Source organism: Mastomys coucha, unplaced genomic scaffold, assembly GCF_008632895.1.
Source record: "Mastomys coucha isolate ucsf_1 unplaced genomic scaffold, UCSF_Mcou_1 pScaffold22, whole genome shotgun sequence".
Taxonomy (NCBI): domain Eukaryota; kingdom Metazoa; phylum Chordata; class Mammalia; order Rodentia; family Muridae; genus Mastomys; species Mastomys coucha.
In genome coordinates, this window is record NW_022196905.1 from 28,268,229 (window position 1) to 28,288,053 (window position 19,825).

Here is a 19,825-nt window from a genome sequence, read left to right on the forward strand (position 1 = left end):
CAAGCAGTGAAGTGGTACAACAGTCTTGTGTAACTAGACAAAGTATTATCAGCCAACCTTTAAGCTGATTGGTCCTGACTGAGGTAAGAAGTGGTGGACAGGTGCTGAACAAGGGAGTTTCAGAACATTGAGATAACAGGTACAAGGGATTCAGCCATACCTTTTTGGCTTATTAGTAACATACTTTAGTGTCAGCTATGGATGATTACTTCTGGGAGATAGAGTCTGAGAACCTGAACTTAATTTCACCTTATAAACAAAATGGAGACTGAATATAAAATGGCTACTGCTATGTTAAAAGGAGCAGGTCTCAACAAGAACTATTTTCACCAAGTTGACCTTTGACCTCTACACATGCAACATGCAAATTGAATACCTAATTTAAGAATAAAAGAAAAAATATCTCTTGTTCAAATATTATCCATAGGCGTTTAACCAACCTCTGTTTTGTGTTCGGCAGCATGACCTGGTGCAGGATCATGAGGAATTTAAGGAGTTGATTAACTGAATGGTTATGGGTATTGTAAGAAAACCATGGAACATGCTGCTTTTCTCCCTACATGGTAGCTTGGAAGTCTTCCCAGAGAAAATATTGGAGTAGTATCTTGTAGAAGAATCTGTAAACCATGCTTGGCGTGGTAATGCATAGCTGTACTATCATCACTATTTGGAAACTGACACAGGATGATTGAGTTTGAGGATAGCCTGGGCTACATAGACCACTTCCCTCTCAATGAAAGGACAAAATGGAACTAATAGCATCTTCCTTGGGAATGGAAGGTTTATTTAAGTATTAGAAAATTTGTTGAGGCTTGAAATGTAGATCAGTGGTTAAGAGTCCATACTGTTCATGCAGAGGGTCAGAGTTGGATTTTTACCACCCCTGTCAATTGGCTCACAAATGTTTGCAATTCTGCCTCCCGGGACCAGTGTATCTGAACTCTATGGGTACGCACAGAATAAATTATTTTTTTATTTATTTAGGCACAGGGTCTCATTGTGTAGCTCTGTCTGGCCTAGAACTCACAAAGATCTCCTTGCTTTTGCTTCCAGAATGTTGTGATTAAAGATGTGCACCACTTCCATGCCCTGTAATCATGGGTGGTTTTCAGAGGTCAGTCAAAAGCAGAATGTGGTGGCACATACCTTTAGTCCTAGTACTTGGCTAGAAGAGTCAGGCAGCTAGTCTGTGCTACATAGTGAGGCATTGTTTTTAAAAATTAAACAGAGGCTATAGAGATGGCTCAGTGATTAAGAACACTAGCTCCTCTTCCAGAGCTCAAGCTATGAAAGTGAGGATATAGTAATGGAGGCACAGCAAGTGCAAGGACATGGCAGAATGAGAACTTTCGTGTCCAGCATTTATAAGTAGTTTAAGTCCATTGCAATGTAAAACCTTAATAATACTCTGAATAGATACATCATTCAATTCCTAGCACACACATAGTGCCGTACAACTATCTGTAATTCCAGTTCCAGGGGATCTGACATTCTTCTGAACTCTAGACAACCAGGTGTGTACATGGTATGCAGGCAAAACACTTATAAGTTAAAAGCAGACAAACGGAAACCTTGGTCTATATGGAAGAGAAGTTTTCCACCTTAGGAGAGTAAAGGATTACTTTTTAAAGTATTTTTTTGTTATTAAATAAATAAAATTTATTTATATGTTTGTGCACCATTTATGTCCCTGCTGTCCTCAGAGGCCAGAAGAGGGCATTACATCTGGAATTGGAATTTCTGAGCCACCATTTGTGTGCTGGGAGTCAAACCTGGTCCTCTTAAAGAGCAGCCAATGCTCTTAACTGCTGAATCATCCCTCCAGCCCCCAAGGAAAGGATTTTTTAAAAAAGCCAAACTCACTACAGATTGTGAAGGAACTGTTTTAAAATGGAAATTTTTATTTATTTATTTATTAAGAGATTTATTTATTATGTATTTATTATAAGTACACTGTAGCTGTCTTCAGACACACCAGAAGAGGGCATCAGATCTCATTACGGGTGGTTGTGAGCCACCATGTGGTTGCTGGGATTTGAACTCATGACCTTCGGAAGAGCAATCAGTGCTCTTACCCGCTGAGCCATCTCACCAGCCCCTATTTAATTTTTTAAAGATGACTTTTATTATTATAAATGAGTACACAGAAAAGAGGGTATCAGATTTCATTACAGGTGGTTGTGAGCCACCATGTGGTTGCTGGGATTTGAACTCATGACCTTCGGAAGTGCAGTCAGTGCTCCTACCTGCTGAGCCATCTCATCAGCCCAGGAGATTTTTTTTTTTTTTCTGTGTCAAGGACACTGTACACAATTGAAATGGCAAGATTTGTCATCAGCCATTCTTAAGGGACAAAATGGTAAAATGTGAGCTTCAGTAACTGATAAGTACATGAAGAGGCATTGTTCAACCCCTCACATAGACAGAGACTTAGAAATTGAGTTTATGGCTCATTACATAGTCATCAGGTGAGCAACAGTGATCTTCAAGCTAGCTACTTGGGGCTTGAGAAAATGAGCAAGGTAGCAGTTTTTGGCACAAAGCTGGTGGGGAATAAATACTTTATCATACTTGTTTTAGAGAGGAGTTTGTCAGTACCTGATGTGCTTTTTTCTTTTCTATAATTTCATGCCCAAGAATTTACTCTAAAGCAATTTCACCAAAGGCAAGCACAATATTCAACATTAAAAAATTGTCAGTGATAGTTATAATTTGTTCTTTTTTTGAGGTAGGGTTTCTCTGTGTAGCCCTGGCTGCCCTGGAACTCACTCTGTAGACCAGGCTGGCCTCAAACTCAGAAATCTGCCTGCCTCTGCCTCCTAAGTGCTGGGATTAAAGGTGTGAGCCACCACTGCTCTGCTTTAGCTAGTTTTATTCTAACAGGTTCTAGGCTTTTGTTTTTTTGTTTTTTGTTTTTTTTTTTTGATGGGGGGTGCATCTATCCATAGGAACGTAGGTGCTTGAGAATCTAAACTATTGCTTAGAGACTTCCTCCACTCTTCTTTCTGGGACCCAGATTCATTTCAGTTACCCCTTGTAATGCTAAGCATTATTATAACCGAAAGCCTAGATTGGCACCATGCTGAGAACAAGGTAGATAGACCAAGATCAAGGTGGGTAGTTAGAGTTCACTTACATAATCATCAATTCCACTCTACTCGACTTAGGGAGGATCTGAACTCCGTTGGCTTTACCTCCTGGGATTATTGCCATCTGCGTTTAAAGTTGGGTGTTACTGATTCATCATTACTGTGTACCTGAACCACCTAGAAGACTTGTGAAAGTGTATATTCCTTGCTGGTAGGAAGGGATAGGGCATTCTGAGAATACTCTGAAGGTACTGATCCCCTGTAACTGGAGAATCTGTTGCCTGTGTAGATCTGTTGTCTTTGTGCCGGCTTAGACAAAAATTGGGGCTTGCTTGTTGGTAGACTATTGTCTGTAACTCTAGTTCCTTGTAGACTTGACTGTCCATGACTTGGATTGAAAGATGGAGTTAGGCTATTGTATTTGGTGAAGACGACAAACCAACATCTCACTCTATGCTCATAGGAACATTTTTGTACCACTTGCCTTACTGTTAATTTTTCAAGAACGCCTAGAAAATTGTGACTTAAATGATTTAGTGATTTTAGAAAAACAAATGTTTTCTCATCATTTATCAGTTATTTTCACATAGAAATTTTTAGTGAATCACTGTATCAGTTATGTTAGTTTTCTTTGAGCCAGATTTTCTGGAACATAATTCTGTTGTGGGAGTAACAACTATACATATTCAATTCTAAAGAACTGTGTTTGATTTTATGTAAATCACGATGAGTTTTGTGAGAGTAGAGTTCTGATTGCCCCCTTTCTTTGTTCATAGGTTGTAGCTGAACACCCTGACGCCTCAGGGGAGGAGATTGAAGAATTGCTTGGTTCTCAGTGGAGCATGCTCAACGAAAAGCAGAAAGCACGATACAATACAAAGTTTTCCCTAATGATCTCTGCCCAGTCTGAAGAAGACTCTGGTAAACATACACCTATACATATGTCTTCTGCTTGGTATAATATATAGAGTGTGATCACACTCACAGTGTTCAAATCCATGCCTTTGTTGATATTTCCCCCCCTTATCACCCATGCAGGTGTGTTTTGGATAGTCTACAGGGCCTTCATTTTACTGTTTATACAAAGTAGGGATTCTGGCAGCAGTACTTATAGGGGTGATTTAGAAAAGAAGGAAAGGTAGGTACTTCTGGCACTCCAGTCTTAGTCAGAAGGGTCAGGCCCAGTAAGAGCAGTTAGTTTCTGGCCTGTTTGCTTGAGTACTTGTGAGTGAGATGACTGGTTGACCTTTACTTGGGTATCTCATCTCTAGGCTTTCAGTTTGAAAACTTTAAGACATACTATATCAAATACCAGTTTGGGCTATGGCAAGGTGAGGAATAAGTGGAGAAAATGTCATAACTGTCAAGTTTGTGGTATTTAAACACTTGGGCACACAAGTTGTAAAAAACAAAACAAAATACAAAGAAACCCAAACCAAAATATTCCTGTCAATGAAAAAATAAAGTGTAATATATTTAAATGTCAAGTAAAAATACAGAAACAGTTCATAACTCCTAAGATTCATTACTGAGTTTTGGAGGTGCTAGGTATGAAAGCCAAGGTGTCCTAGATAGTCCTAGAGTAGCTGCCTAGTGTTAGATTGTGACTATGCATACATACATTAGTTGCCCCTCTGCCTCTCATAGAATGTACTCATCTTGATTTAGGGTTTGCTAGGCATCTTAATTACTTTTCTCCTGCTATGACAAAGCACCATGATGAAGGCAATTTATAGAAGAAAGAGTTTATTGGGAACTTAAAAGTTTAGAAATGATTCCACGATCATCATGGAGGTAATCATGACAGACGGCAGATAGACATGGTGCTAGAGCAATAATTATGATCTATAAGCATGTGGCAGAGAAAGCTAATGGTGTGGGAATGGTTTGGGTATTCGAAACCTCAAAGCCTACCTCCCAGTAATAAATCTCCTTCAACAAGACCACACCTTCTAATCAATCCCAACTGTCGCACCTACTGGGGAGCAAGCATTCACATTCAATATGTGAGCCTGTATGGGTCATTCTCATTTTTTTAAAAAGATGTATTTATTTATTTTATACGTATGAATACACTATAGCTGTACAGATGGCCGTGAGCCATCATGTGGCTGCTAGGAATTGAACTCAGGACCTCTGTCGGCCCTGCTCGCTCCGGCCTAATACACAGCAGTTGTCTTCAGACATGCCAGAAGAGGGTGTCAGATCTTATCACTGATGGTTGTGAGCCACCATGTGGTTGCTGGGATCTGAACTCAGTCAGTGTTCTTACCCACTGAGCCACCTCACCAGCCCGGTCACTCTCATTTAAATACTAGTGTTCCATATCAGCTCATTTTATTGATCTTGCCCATTTTCATTTTGCTCATGTTTATTTAGATGCTATAATTTAAAATAGCAAGAATGTTTAGAGTTTGTGAACTTTTTTTTTAAATGCATATTCAACTCATGGTATGCTAATATTAACTCTTAAGTAAAATTTCTTTTCTGTATGGATGGTGTACTTAAAAGAGGCAGGCATAGCCGGGCAGTGGTGGCACACGCCTTTAATCCCAGCACTTGAGAGGCAGAGGCAGGAGGATTTCTGAGTTTAAGGCCAGTCTGGTCTATAGAGTGAGTTCCAGGACAGAGAAACCCTGTCTCAAGAAATAAAAATAGGGGCTGGTGAGATGGCTCAGCGGGTAAGAGCACTGACTGTTCTTCCAAAGGTCATGAGTTCACATCCCAGCAACCACATGGTGGCTCACAACCACCCAGAATGAGATCTGATGCCCTCTTCTGGTAGTTTGAAGACAGCTACAGTATACTTATAATAAAAAGAGAATAAATAAATCTTAAAAAAAAAAAAGAAAAAGAAACAAAAAAATAGTTATTTAAGAGAATACATAGTAGCAAGTTGTAGTTCTTATGTTTATTTTTTATTTAAAAATTTTTAGATATGTTTTTATGTGTTTTGAGTATTTTGCCTGAATGTATGTATATTCACACAGAGGCTAGAAGAAGGTGTTGGATCCCCTGAAATGAGTGAGTTCCAGGATAGCCATGGCTATACAAAGAAACCCTGTCTTGAAAAACAAAACAACAAAAAAAATTGGCTTAAATCCCACTTGTCTTAGGATGCTGCTGTATAGCCAAAGCTGGTATTGAGCTCAAACTCTCTCATGCTAAGCCTTCCTGCGTGCTGGTATTACTGTATCTAACTGTAATTGAATTGTGGGAAAGAAATTAGTAAGACTGGGCTGTGCTTAAATTTAATTTTATAGTATATTAAAAATAAAACAAACACCAAGATAATAATCTGTAGGTAAAATATTTGTGGGTCTCTAGTTCTTTTTTGCAAAGAGAGTGCATTTTGAAAAGATACAGGCCTTGGGCATGAATCTGGTCACTGGTTTGCATGCTGAATGCCAGAGCAGCATGTGGACTCTTTCCTGTGCATTTACCCCAACTCTCATTCTTCATTCCAAGGAAATATGAATGGTAAAAAAAGAACCCACACAAAGAGAACAGATGACCCTCCAGAGGATGTGGATGTTGAAGATGCACCCAGGAAAAGACTTAGGACAGATAAGCACAGTCTTCGGAAGGTAATGTTCTGGGCTTCTCTGGCCTGTGAGAGTATATTCTGTATAATTCTTGAGACCCTGACAAAATATAGGCAGTGGAGTTTTCTGGCCTCTTGTCAGAATGGTGTTTAGTTGTAAGGCTTGCCCTTTTTCTACGTTGCAAGGGCCACTGAAGAAAGGACATGTTCATTGGAACTATTCATGTGACTTCGTTCAAGAAAACAGCATCCAAATGCTTTGAGTAATATTTTTTAAAGATTTTTATTTATTTATTTATTGTTACTTTTAAAGATTTATTTATTATTATAAATAAGTACACTGTAGCTGTCTTCAGAGGCACCAGAAGAGGGTGTCAGATCTCATTATGGGTGGTTGCTGGGATTTGAACTCAAGACCTTTGGCAGAACAATCGGTGCTCTTATCCACTGAGCCATCTCACCAGCCCTTATTTATTTATTATGTTTAAGTATACTGTAGCTGTCTTCAGACACACCAGAAGAGGGCATCAGGTCTCATTACAGATGATTGTGAGCCACCATGTGGTTGCTGGGATTTGAACTCAGGACCTCCGGAAGAGCAGTTAGTGCTCTTAACCACTGAGCCATCTCTCCAGCCGCTTTGAGAAGTGTTTTAAGTAATGATTTTTTTATTTTATGTGTTAAAAATACTCTTAGATTGAAGGGCATAGCTCAGTTCTTAGTTGCTAAAATAGCATAAGCTTGACCTTCAGTTTCATTGTTAGTACTTGGTGGTACGTTTTGTCTGTAGGATTATTATTCAGTGTGTAAATAAGGTATATGAAAACTCACTAAAGATACTTTTCACTGCAAAAAAGAAGTTAAAGAATCTGTAAGAGACACTGGGAATGGATTATATGAATTTACTCACTTTAGTAAGCACTGAGGCAAAAAGAAAACTACAGAATTGATTAAAAGGGGGCCCAGGGGCTTGAGCATCAGTTTTATTAGGACAACAGGCCTAGTATCTGAAGGAAAGTAAAAGTGACCAAAATCTGTGTGTGCAAAGCAACAGTGCATTACTCTGTCTGCCATGTGAAGCTCCCATGGGGTGAGAGTGACCTTTTAGCACCGCTTGTTTCAACTGTCTGAGATAAATCTAGTTAATTTTTTGGTAAATTGAGTTTAATTAGGCTTTGTGCTATATATTTGAATTTATATTTTTCAGGTGTTCTGGCATAGTAGTTATATATATTTATGATTTTGAGTAAAGCTTGATACTTTGATCAAGTTGCCTTTCTTTCTTTTTTTTTTTTCTAATTTTGTTTTTTTGTTGTTGTTTTTGTTTTTTTTGTTGTTGTTTTTGTTTTTCTTTTTGTTTTGAGACAGGGTCTGGAACTCACTCTGTAGACCAGGCTGGCCTCGAACTCAGAAATCCACCTGCCTCTGCCTCCCAAGCGCTGGGATTAAAGACGTGCGCCACCACTGCCCCCTTTTTCTAATTTTGAAAAATAGAAAATCTCACCTTGCTGAAATATAAACTATATTATTTATAATTCTTTTTTATCTATCTACCTATAACTATATCCTTTATCTTTAAGGTTCTATTTATAGTGTTTTGTACTATTTTTCTGGTGCATAAAGTATTAGTTGGACTCTTGCCATCACACAGGCTATGTAGTGGTAAAGTATTATTACCATGAGTTAATAGAGTTTAAAAGTGCCAAGAAGTACATACTTAAGCCCTTTAAATATGTGTAATTAGAACATTTTCAATACTATAATTCATATTAAATAGTTAGGCATACTTTTTTTATATTAGCTAAACAGATTAGAAAATAAAATGTTTAAAAAGTAGTGGTGCCTGCTCTCAATCCTAGTTCTTGTAATGCGGAGACAGTTCTCTAGTTCAGGCCAGCTAGGGCTATATATATATATGGCAAGATCCTTTTAAAAAAGTAGTGTTGTCTCTCTGGTCTGGTCTTTATAAATCTACGTCATATTGTATACAATTCCTGGTATGTACTGATTACATTTAATGAGCCAGCAGCATTCAGAAAGATATAAGCAGAATTTTTGTGAGTACTCTCAGTGTACTTTCAGTTTATCTGCTCTGGCTAAATAGGTGTCAGTGAATGAGATCTGTGGTCTGGTACTGTGTAAGGTCCCTGTCTCTTAGAGTGGCATTGTAACTACTAGCCAGTACTGTTCCTGTGCTGTTGAAGCATGATTCTTGTTTGTTTTGTTTTTTGTTTTTTATTATTGTTTTTGTTGTTTGATAAAGGACCTCATGTAACCTAGACTTGTTGAGAATTTTCTCTGTAGTCTAGGTTGGCCTTTTATTTTAATTCCTAGTTCTTCTGCCTGTGCCCTCATGAGCGCATGGATTGTAGGCTTGTGCCGCTATACCTTGGTGAGGGCATTTTTAACTATTTTTTTTCTTTCATTTTTGTATTTACTGTCTGTCTGCCTGTCTGGAGCCACCATACCTTGTTGAGGGAATTTTGAACTATGTTTTCCTTTCATTTTTGTTTTTACTGCCCATGCATCCGTCTGGCCACTCATCCATCAATTTACTTACAGGAAACAGTCTTACAATATAGCCTTGGCTGTCTTGGAACTTGCTATATATATATATATACCAGTCTAGCCTCAGACTCAGGGAGCCACTTGCCTTGGTCTTCCCAGTGCTAGGATTAAAGGCATGTGCCACCATACCTGGATTGAAGTACATTTTCCAAAATCCCAGCACAAAATATTTATGATATTAAACCTTTATTTTTGAGAGACAGGGTCTCTCACTATGTAGCCCAGTCTGGCCTCAAATTACTAGATCCTTACCACGTTGCCCAGAGTTTCCATTTATCTATCTATCTATCTATCTATCTATCTATCTATCTATCTATCTATCTATCTAATCTATCTAATCTATCTATCTATTGGAATTGAATCTAAGGTCATAATAGACATTTTCTACAACTAGCTAGCCCCCTTTTTTACTTTGAATATATTTTTAATAGTTTATTGTTTTTATTTATGTATATATGTATATATCTGTGTAAGTATAAGAAAAGAATTAGTTCAGGGTATTTAAAAATATCATTATGGGCAATTCTGGTCTGTTGAGTGTGAGGAGTACTTTTTGAAAGGAAAAATTTTCTGTTGTGTAAATTTTCAGCAGCCTGTGTTCATTCATATTAGGAGAATTTTTTTCCTTTGATTTCTTTCTCTTTGTCCATCCTCCCCCTTTTTTTAAATGACAGAGAGAGACAATCACCGACAAAACGGCCAGAACAAGCTCTTACAAGGCTATAGAAGCAGCCTCCTCACTCAAGAGCCAGGCAGGTAATGTGGTCAGGCTCCTTCCTGGCTCCTCTGGGTGCCTGGGTGGGTGAGCAGGGTGGCCTGGTCCTGCTCTTGGGGACCTTCTAGTGTGGGCACCTGAGAGGGAAAATGAAAGCAGAATTGGGCAAGAGGGATCCAGGGCTGTCTCAGAAGAGTCAACAATTAAGCTCACACCAAAAGTAAGTGGGAAAGAAGAACGTGTGCAATTGAAAAATAACTGATTTAATGCATAGACTAAGAATTCAGTCATATTGAAGTTACTTTTCTACTGATTTTCACTTGACTTTATTATTTTCAATTTAAATTTTATTAGAAGAGAAATTTTAACCAGAAATTCTCAGATTTCTTTGTGAGATGAGTTGTTACCATAAATTCTGTCACTCTGACTTAGGCTCTTGATGGTTCATACTTAACTAGCCAAGAGTAAAAGTCACAACTATTTGTTACTGTTTCATATGATAAATCAGCTTAAAGGACTTTCTTTGAAAAACAGCTTAGCTAAGCGGTAAGAATGAAAAATCAGAACTTTTGACCTGTGTGTGAGTGATTCTGTAGAGACACTTGTCTGATAGGTTCTCACAGAAACACCATCTCTGATATAGGATGATCCATGATGGTTAGAGATTTTCTTTGTCCTGCACAAGATGATCAAATTTTTAAAAATCAGCTATTTTTTAAAGCATTTGTAACATTTGTGAATGATTAGAAATTTGACCATAAGATTGCTATTTTAGAATATGAAAGTGGTAATATTTTACTTAAATGTTTTAGAAGTATAAGTAAAAATTTTTATGCTTGAAATTTTGTATAGTGTTTGTGTTAAATAATCCTGTAGTGGGTTGTGGATCCAGTATGGACAATACGGCATTGGCCCTGGGTCATTGGTTTCGGGGTGGTAGGATGTGGAATTCTTTGTATAGTTTGCCTTTTTTTTTAACAGTCAGTTTTCCATGATAAAAAATTAAGCCCTTAGTGACAGCTAAAGGAACCAGAAGATTCATCTTTAGGACTCCACTTACTTGAGCGGTTTTATTCAAAACAGTAGGAGGTGGGAGGTTTAAGATTTTAAACTTTATAAAATAAACTTATTTTACAGCAACGAAAAATTTGTCTGATGCTTGCAAACCACTGAAGAAGCGAAATCGGGCTTCTGCAACAGCGTCTTCAGCACTTGGGTTTAACAAAAGTTCATCTCCTTCTGCATCCCTAACTGAGAATGAGGTAAAATAATGATGATTGTGATACCATGGCATTCATGTGAAGGCCATTATTTACTCAAGTTGCAATGTGAGTGATAATCCTTTTTTAAAAGAATTGTGTTGGTGTTCTCCATAGGTATAGGTGAGTTTCAGGTGTTTTTAGCCATCTAAAAGGTGTTCTTAGCCATCTAAAATTCACAAAATTGAAAAATGGTGCACTATTTTAGACTGAGCACTTTGAATATAAATACATATATGCACATGGTGAATGTGTAGGTGTATATACATACATCTTGTTGCAGAGTAATCATTGTTGCATTCTGTTTTAAAATGGTATGTTCTGTAAATCTAACTCTGTTTTCTCACATGAAAGGAAATTCACACTGGCTCTCCCAGGACATGCTATGTTGGCCACACTGACATGCTACTGTGCACCCACACTGGTGGAATGGAGGGCTCATAAGCCTGTGGGGAAGCCAAAGGTTTCTTGGTCCTCATGCGTTTCGTGTCTCTGGCTCTTTGTTCTGGCATGTCTCAGATGTGAGTGTGGAGGCAAGTTAGAACTGTCACTGTACTTAGAATTCCTGTGTTTCTGGTCTCACAAAACACATGCTAGCAGAGAAGTAGGTGGCATTATAATAGGCTGCTGCTGCCATTGCTGTAGCGTGTAGCATGTAGATGTCACTACCAAGTCAAAAGTCTGCAAATGCCAAAAACAAGGAACAGCCACAAAGTCAGGATTTATTTTATTTATTTTGGTGCAGAGGTAGTTTTAATTTCTTGATTGTAGTGACTACTTTTATGGATCTTACTTTCCATTTTTAATTTGTTACTTTGATCTCTGTAATTCTGTTTTTTTCTCATTGTAGACTGGAGATTTATTTTCACAGTATTTGTAAGGAGTTGATACCCTTGTTCTTCATTAACAGGATAGTGAGATGGGAACTAGACAGGACCCTTTCTCTTTTTGGATCAAGAGCACTTCTTGTCTGGCCTCTGTTGTGGTTCCTAATAGGGTTGGGTGTGTCCTTGCTGTCCCTGTCCTTTTTATTGGTGGCGGTCTGGGCCTTCCATTGCATGATGGTTAGGGACCTGGGTGGCCCAAGGAACACCCTTGAGAACTCTATTGCTCACTGCTGTCAAGTGTGTGGTGTAAACTTAGACTGCTTAGTAGGATCTCAGTCATACAGACTAGCTCAGTCATAGTCTCCAGTGTTCATAGTCATGGGACTGGGAATTGCTTCTAGTTGTTATCTGTAGAAAACTAAGCATTTCTTATATTTGTATACATTTACTTTGTTGCTGAGCTTCTATCTAAAATGTTATTGAAATACAAAAAAGCTAGTTTTATATAAATTATTTTTCATTTTTCTTCTCTTACCCATATTTACTCTAGCATTTTAAAAAATTAAAGATGGTCTACAGTTTTAACCATATTAAAAATGAAAGGGTTTCTGTTCTGGAAACCCTTTCAATTAGTCATTAAAGTTGGACTTTTCATTTATGATTTTTTTTTTTTTAAGTGCTGGGGTTGGAACCCAGGGATTTGTGAGTTCAGGCAAATGTCCTATTACTAAGTTACAGTCAAGCTCTATAAAAATTTTCAAACAAGTTTTTCTTGCTTTATATTTTGATCTGTTTATCCAGTTGTTAATTTACATATGCTGTTGTCGGACATGGGAGAGAGAAAACTCTGGAGTTACTGAACTTATCTGTTATTCCTCCTCATCAGTATTGGGTATTGAAGGTGAAAGCAGTGAGGGGGTACAGAGAGCAGCAGCACTTGGAAAGACTGAGATTGAGCATTTTGTGACAAGACTTAGTTGCAACACCAGAGGCTGATAGACGACGATTTAAGTACATTCTTATTATGTAGGAAATGTATAGTTCAAATCCCTTCTTACATTTTGAATGGGATACATAAATCTCACAGTATACTTTGTTTCTTAAATAAAATAATTTAAATTTCTAGGCCCTCTCTATTAGGTTACTTGTATGGCTTATGTAAATATTCCTTTATAGCTTATTTTATAGAGTTGCACTGTTAATTTAAAAACTTTAGGTGAATAGGTAGATTTATCTAGTATGCATTAGCACTATTAAACCCCACAGTGAGTTTACAAGTGTATAGTGCAAAGTGTCTGCTAACACATGAGCTGTGGAGACTGTTGAGTCTGGTTCTGTTGTGAAAATTACTGTTTGGGGATCAGACTTCCTCCGCACTTTGGGACACTTATGTTTTGCATGTTTATATTTTTTCCCCTTCAACACACTTGATTAAAAGAAAGAGGATTATGTAGGGCTGGTATTCAAGACATTTTAGGACATGTTGTAGTTTTAAGTTCTTAGAAATGTATATGATAAATTTATATTGGAATAATTATTAATTACATGATATTACATCACCCCAATGAAGAGATTAAAATTGCACACTTGCATGACAAAGGCCTGTGAAGGAATTGATGTGATTTAAGTGTTTTGTAACTTCATTTTTTGTTCCCTAGTAGAGCAAATTCTTATTTTTTTCGCCTTCACTGGTAACAGCTTTTATGGGAGCCCACATCAGTCAAGTTGGACTTGAACTCAGCCGCCCTGTACTGCACTTAGAATGATGTAATACCCCAAGATGTCTGCTGCAGGTGGTGCATCATCGTATACACTAAGTGACATTTCTATCACAATCATTTTATGGAAGATGTGTGATAATCTGTTTTTACTGGTATTAATAAACACATACAATGAAGAAAACAGATAACAAATTTTAAGACCAAGGTAAGATACTCAATCAAGGCCATTTAATCAATCACATTCATCTCATAATAGAAACACATTCATATTCTAATGATCAATCTAAAGTTCCCATTGAGGAGGAGGCCCTTCAGTTGAGGCTGTCCAGAGCTGTGACAATGCACCATATTGAAGGGGTTACCCTGTTAATGCTCATTTTTTCCTCTAATTCATAACTTACTGAATTTTTATGGAAAATATCAGCATCTGTTCTATCAGTAAGAAAGAACAAGCAGGGCACATTAAAGGTTCTTTGTCAGCTATTTTCATTGCCAATGAAATGTATTCAGTATTGTAGATATTAAACCAGTTTTCCCACATAAAAGGCAGGAAGAGTTTTGATTCTGTCCTTTTTTACTTGACAGTTTTACTATGACACTAGACCCAGTAGATTTTTAGGGGAAAAATATAATTAATAGTATCATGGTGAACCATTCAACTGTTTATCTAGTCACTGATATCTAGAAGACACCATAATCAGTTTATTTACAACAACCACATCATCAGTTACTTTTGTAGAACATCAGCATCATGTTTTAAATGTTGTGGTCCTGGATGTCCAGCTGGGGCTACCCAGGTGCCAGCATGTTTGCATGGGAGGAAAGGCTCCACTTGCCCTTAACTCAAGAAGCAGAGCTTGTGCTATGCACGGGGTGTGCGAGCGGTGCCCAGGCCGTTCTACACAGACACCTCACTGTTGGACCTGTGATGAAAGTTTCTGAGAAATACTTTTGTTCCATACCATTAAGTAATGTAACGCATGTTAAACACGTAGAGTGCCTGGCACCTTGCAAGGACTCAGTGGTTCACTGTTGTGACAGTAACGGTTATTACAATAAAAGTAATAAAATCACCATCATTCTATTTTTATCCGAAAGTATAAATTTTACTTTGGCATGAAAAATGATCCCTTTGACTGCATCATGCATGTGCGGAAAAAAATAAACCCAGAAGTAGCAGAACCCTAGCTCTGTTTGTGTGACACAGTAGGGTATTAGACTATGAGGTTGTGGTCTGGTAAGTCACTCAGCTGCCTCTGCTCAAATGTATTGAGAGACTTGACCTCAGAGAATACCTAGTGTGAACATTCTAAGTTGTACTGTTCTTAATGGACATGAAAGATCTCAGGTAAATAAGAAAATTTTAAAATATAAATCACAAAATTAAAAAGTATGTGAAGAAATATGATGGTGTAGAAATGGCGCTGGTTTAAGAAGTGATTTCTCAAAAGTAAAGATATTATCCCAGAAGGTCTTGGGCAGAAATGAAGGGATTTCATCTGAAATTAGAGCATGATGAATTTTGAGTGGGTGCCCAAGAAGCAGTTAGAGGCTAGGCACTTTACTCTGTAATGGGGAAGTGAGGACTTTAGAACTAATGGTGTTGTTCACAGACTGGCACAGTTAGTGCCTATTGAGTTCAGAGAGTGAGGGGACAAGGGTGGGGATTCTGGAATGTTCTTCAACTGGGGAAGACAGAGCTCGCCTTGGGGCAGGGGCAGGAGCAGGGTCTTCACCATTCTGCAGTGAGTGTAGAGTGAAAGTCCTCCAGGTAGGATTTTCCTGCCCCAGAGACCAGTCTTATAGTAAATAAGCCGAATCCTGTGTCAACTCCTGGCTGATCTCTCCTCAAAGAGGTGAGGAGAAAAGAGACTCTTGTTTAAAAGAGTCTAGCAAGAAGCAATAGTTTGTCTGCTAAGAGTACAAAAATTATGTGACAAATTTATTATGCTACAAATTTAACATGGAATTCCTTCATTTTCTATAAAAATGTCAAAAAAAAAAAAGCAATGCTACCTCCAGCCTTAGGTCTTTTGAACTGCCCATTGTTGAGATGAGTTTTTCTTTTGCCATATAAACAGTTATTACATTTGATTCTATTTGGCTTCCTTCAAACTATTGTTTGTATAGTATGTTTGCTTGGCAAGGGGAGGTAGCTTTCTGTATACGACTCTGATTCTAAAGAGATGAAGACTTGTGTGAATGTACAAAGGTTTGCATTATAGCTGTTCTAACAGAATAGCACCCCAGGGAGTACATGAACTGATAGAGACCTGTGCTCAACAGCCAGGTCCCCGAGGTGCTTCTTAATCAGCCCCTCTGATCCAGATGGACTTTGCTTCCCTGCAGCTTTTCCTCAGAGTTGATGAGAAGTGATTGTTTTTGTCTTTGGTCACCATGCCTTTAAGTGTAGTTGTAGCTCAGAAGTTTTTTTTAGTTTTCATATCTATTTACATCTGTGTTTCCCAACAGAAGACAACTTCAGTATTTTTAAGAGGATATCCTGAAAACCAGCACAAAAGCTAAGCATGACAAGGAAATAAAACATAGGCTCTAAGAGGAGAGGGTCCTTGTTGCATTCGTGAGGACATCCACTCCACCCACTGCCTCTGAGGAGGTGTAGAGCAACCTGCTTTTGGGATGGGTGGACAGATTTTTAAGTTGGTCTCCCAGTCAAGTTATATTTAATTATGGGATTAGTTGAGATAGTTCATGCAAAAGCACCAGAAAACTTAAAACAGGGTTCTCTGGGGCTGGAAGCCAGATGAGGGACAGGACCTTTTCATTAATAAGAGAACATGTGACAAGAAAAGTAAGAGAAAAAAACCTCAACAAAACCTAACCTGGTAACCACATGTCTGTGACTCCGTGTACTCATCCCAGGGTTGTATCTGGAGCCTGTGGGCTGGCTAGATGATATAGGTGACTGACACCTATTAAGAGTATATAACATAAATACCATAAAAAGAAGGAAATAAAGATCATAAGTAAACATCTCATTCCTCAAACAAAAGATGATGCCTGTGCTTATGTAAAACTTAAATGATTAAAGAGTGCTCCTGACAAAGGATCTCATAGCCTGGAGTGTGGGCCAGAACTGATTTTGTTCTGTCTATCCTTCAGCACTGGTGTGTATTCTTTATAAGCTCCTAGCTCACTCAAATGAGGAACCCTGACTGAGTGGTTCTTTATTGGCCTCAGTTGTTTTATGTGGGCCTGAGATGTCCCGTGAGGTCATAGCTCCCTTCTTTAGGAACTGTTTGTCCAGTGACAGCTTAACCATAGAGTCATTAACATTTAGTAAGTTTTCTTTCTCTTGTCATTTGATTCTAAGGTAACATATATCTCACACATATTCAAACATACAGGTTGCTGATCCACCTTGCATCCAGGTGGACTTCTGTTAGGGACCCAAGAGCCCTTTGGAATGTAGTGTGCAGCACCTTATTTTAGCATTAGTAAATCCATTATCCAGTTTTTGAAAAATCAATTCCAAGGACTGCGTTTGTCTTTCAGATGATAAAATCCAAGTTGTCTTTTGCTAGAATAAAGCAGAAGGGCTTTCCTAACATGCTTTTAGAGCTTTTATTGCTTCTTACTGATACTGACTTAGAAAGCTTTTTGGGGTTTGCATTTGTTTTAAGAAATATTGATCCCTGTGTATTTTAGCGTTTTGGGTGATTGCAATTGACTTTGTTTCTTTTAGGTACTGTTTTTATTGTTTTACTTAGTATATTAAGATTTTTTTTTCACTAATTTTCTGCCAGTGAAGGAAAATGGTCATCCTTAGTACACAGAAAAGTATGTTTTCATTTTTCCTTGTTCAGGAATGGTAAGGGAAATACTTTTTGGGGTTTAACTAACAAGGATGTACTTCCAGTAACTTGACATATCTTGTCAGAGTCCTGTGTGCTATATCCACATTTATATATATTTTTTCTAGTCTATGTAGTTGTTCAGCTTTTAACAAATAACTTTGGTAGTATTTTAAACATGCTAGCATTTCAGGGGTATTCTACTTTCAAAAACAAAACAAAGCTGGGAACAGGTGGAGTCCTAGTTTTGGTACAGGGGCATTGCCAGTCACATGAACTAGGAAAGCAGGCAGGCTGCCGGTTCTTCTGTTCTCAAGCCGTTCAGGTGAGGACACGTGGCCTCTTGCTGCAGCTGGCTGGACCAGGCTTCTCCACAGCCTACTCCCAAGGGATGGCTGCTTCTGAGGACACAACTGGGACATGGTTGAGTCAGTAGACTATTTAGAGATTCACTTAACTTTGGATACGGGCATGCCTTTATGGGAGCAGTCGCTGTATGACTAAGTGGCCACAGCTCTCACTTAGACTTTGCTGTCCTCTATGCTAAACTATGTAGAAGCTGGCTTTAGATTAAATGACTATGAAGCACAATGACATTCTGTGGACTAAAAGTTTTTTTGTATTTTGATCCCCCCGCCCCCTTCACGTCCTCAGTAACTCATACCTGGCTTTGATTAGGAGCGGCTAGGAGGGTTCTAGTCTGTGCAAACATTAATAAAAATTATTTTGAATTCTAGGATTTTAAAATGGTTGCCCTAACTTAAAATTGTCTTAGTTCTACTCTTAATACTTCACTGTGATGTTAACTTGGAAGACCTGCTGAAGAGTAGTCTTTTAATTTTAGACCATTATATCTGCTGAGCACAGGATTCTTATCATTTGTAAATCTAAAACCGTCTGTGAACGTACTTCTATGCTTCTTCCTTTATGAAAGCATAACTTAAAACATGAAAATAATGTTGGTTATAGAAATATTTACTGTTCAAGGTCTGTAATTGTATTTTAAAATGATGTAGTATTCAACTTGTGAAGGGATTTGTTTTGTCAAAAAAAATTAAAACTCAATGTGTATCAGCCCACAGAAGGGCAGGGGTCTGCTTTGTGGCCACAGTAGGGTAAAGCCCAGTTGCATTTATTGAGCCTTTCTGATGGCCACATAGCTCCTGGCAGTGAGTTGGAAGATTTCTACTGGGTCACATGATGTCTGGTAATGCCATCTTGAACTCCCTGTAATAGATGGAGACTACACTTCCTGTCCCTGAAGGAATGTGTGTCTAAGGCAGGTAGGCAACTCGGTACTATCACATACTGAGTAGTGAGTGGAGAAAGTATTTTCAGACTCATGAAAACTTTGGAAAGTCAGGAACTAAGCTGCTTGGAAATCAGTGCCACAAACATGACCTTGGTGGACACAGGAAGCCACAGGAAAATTCTTGACAGTCTGTGTCCTATCAGTCACTGCATTTTTCTTTTTCCAAATACATCCTGTTGGATACTGAATAGATCATAGATGTTGTAGACTGAGATCTGGGACTGTGTTGGGACCATACAGGTGATATGTCACTTCCACAAATGGCATCTCCAAGTAAGCTGTCACCTGGTACACATGGAGGTGGAGCCTGCAGCTGGAGTGAGGCGCACACTTGACTCTACTTGCAGGTGGTTTGCTGAGCAGAGAGCTGAGGGACCCTTTTGACTGGGTAGGGGTTTTGTCCATTTGTGGGGGAGGATGTGGTGAAGGTGGACCTTCTACAATCTGTCATGAACTGTGATATTGTAAGGTCTATATTCTGTATGTGGATAACAGACCCAATCAGGAAACGAGCCTTATGTGTGTCGTTAACATTTATATTTTCATTCAAAATATGTATTCAGTGTTTATTTCCTCAAACAGACTTTGTTAATTTAGGAAATATCTCCAAGTGGAAACGTGCTAACTTTCTGTAAATCTTAAATAAAAGGTGCTGTTCCTTCCTCTGACCCAGGACTGGTTTGTGTTTTCTGTCTTTCTTTCCATTCCTTTCTCTTTTTATAGTTTGGAAATTTGTTTTATCCACACTAAGGGAAGAAGTGGGTTGGTGGATGGAGCATGGGCTCTCTTCCATGGATAATGTGCTAAACACCTTTTGGGTTTCAGTTCCTCCATTAGTCAGATGGGTCATCCTTGTGTGGCTATAGGAGCTGCTCTCTGAGCCAGGACAAGTTTTGTGGCCACTGATTCCTAAGGCCCTGTGCTTCCCTAGTACTTATTCCTGTCTCATCTCAGAAGTGCTCAGACCCCCACCTG

General features: G+C 38.4%; 1 protein-coding gene across 8 annotated transcripts in view; it reads left to right on the top strand.

The window, feature by feature from the left end:
• Nsd2 (nuclear receptor binding SET domain protein 2) overlaps positions 1-19,825 on the top strand; it is a 78,305-nt gene that overhangs the window by 37,793 nt on the left and 20,687 nt on the right. For 7 of the 8 annotated variants that reach the window (XM_031341016.1, XM_031341017.1, XM_031341014.1 and 4 more), the window contains 4 exons: positions 3,866-4,010; positions 6,558-6,676; positions 9,876-9,957; positions 11,054-11,178. In XM_031341016.1, coding sequence (XP_031196876.1) covers positions 3,866-4,010; positions 6,558-6,676; positions 9,876-9,957; positions 11,054-11,178 — 471 coding nt within the window. Of the gene's footprint in view, positions 1-3,865; positions 4,011-6,557; positions 6,677-9,875; positions 9,958-11,053; positions 11,179-13,700; positions 19,519-19,825 lie in introns of those variants that run through there. The other variant, XM_031341021.1, reaches the window with a different exon arrangement.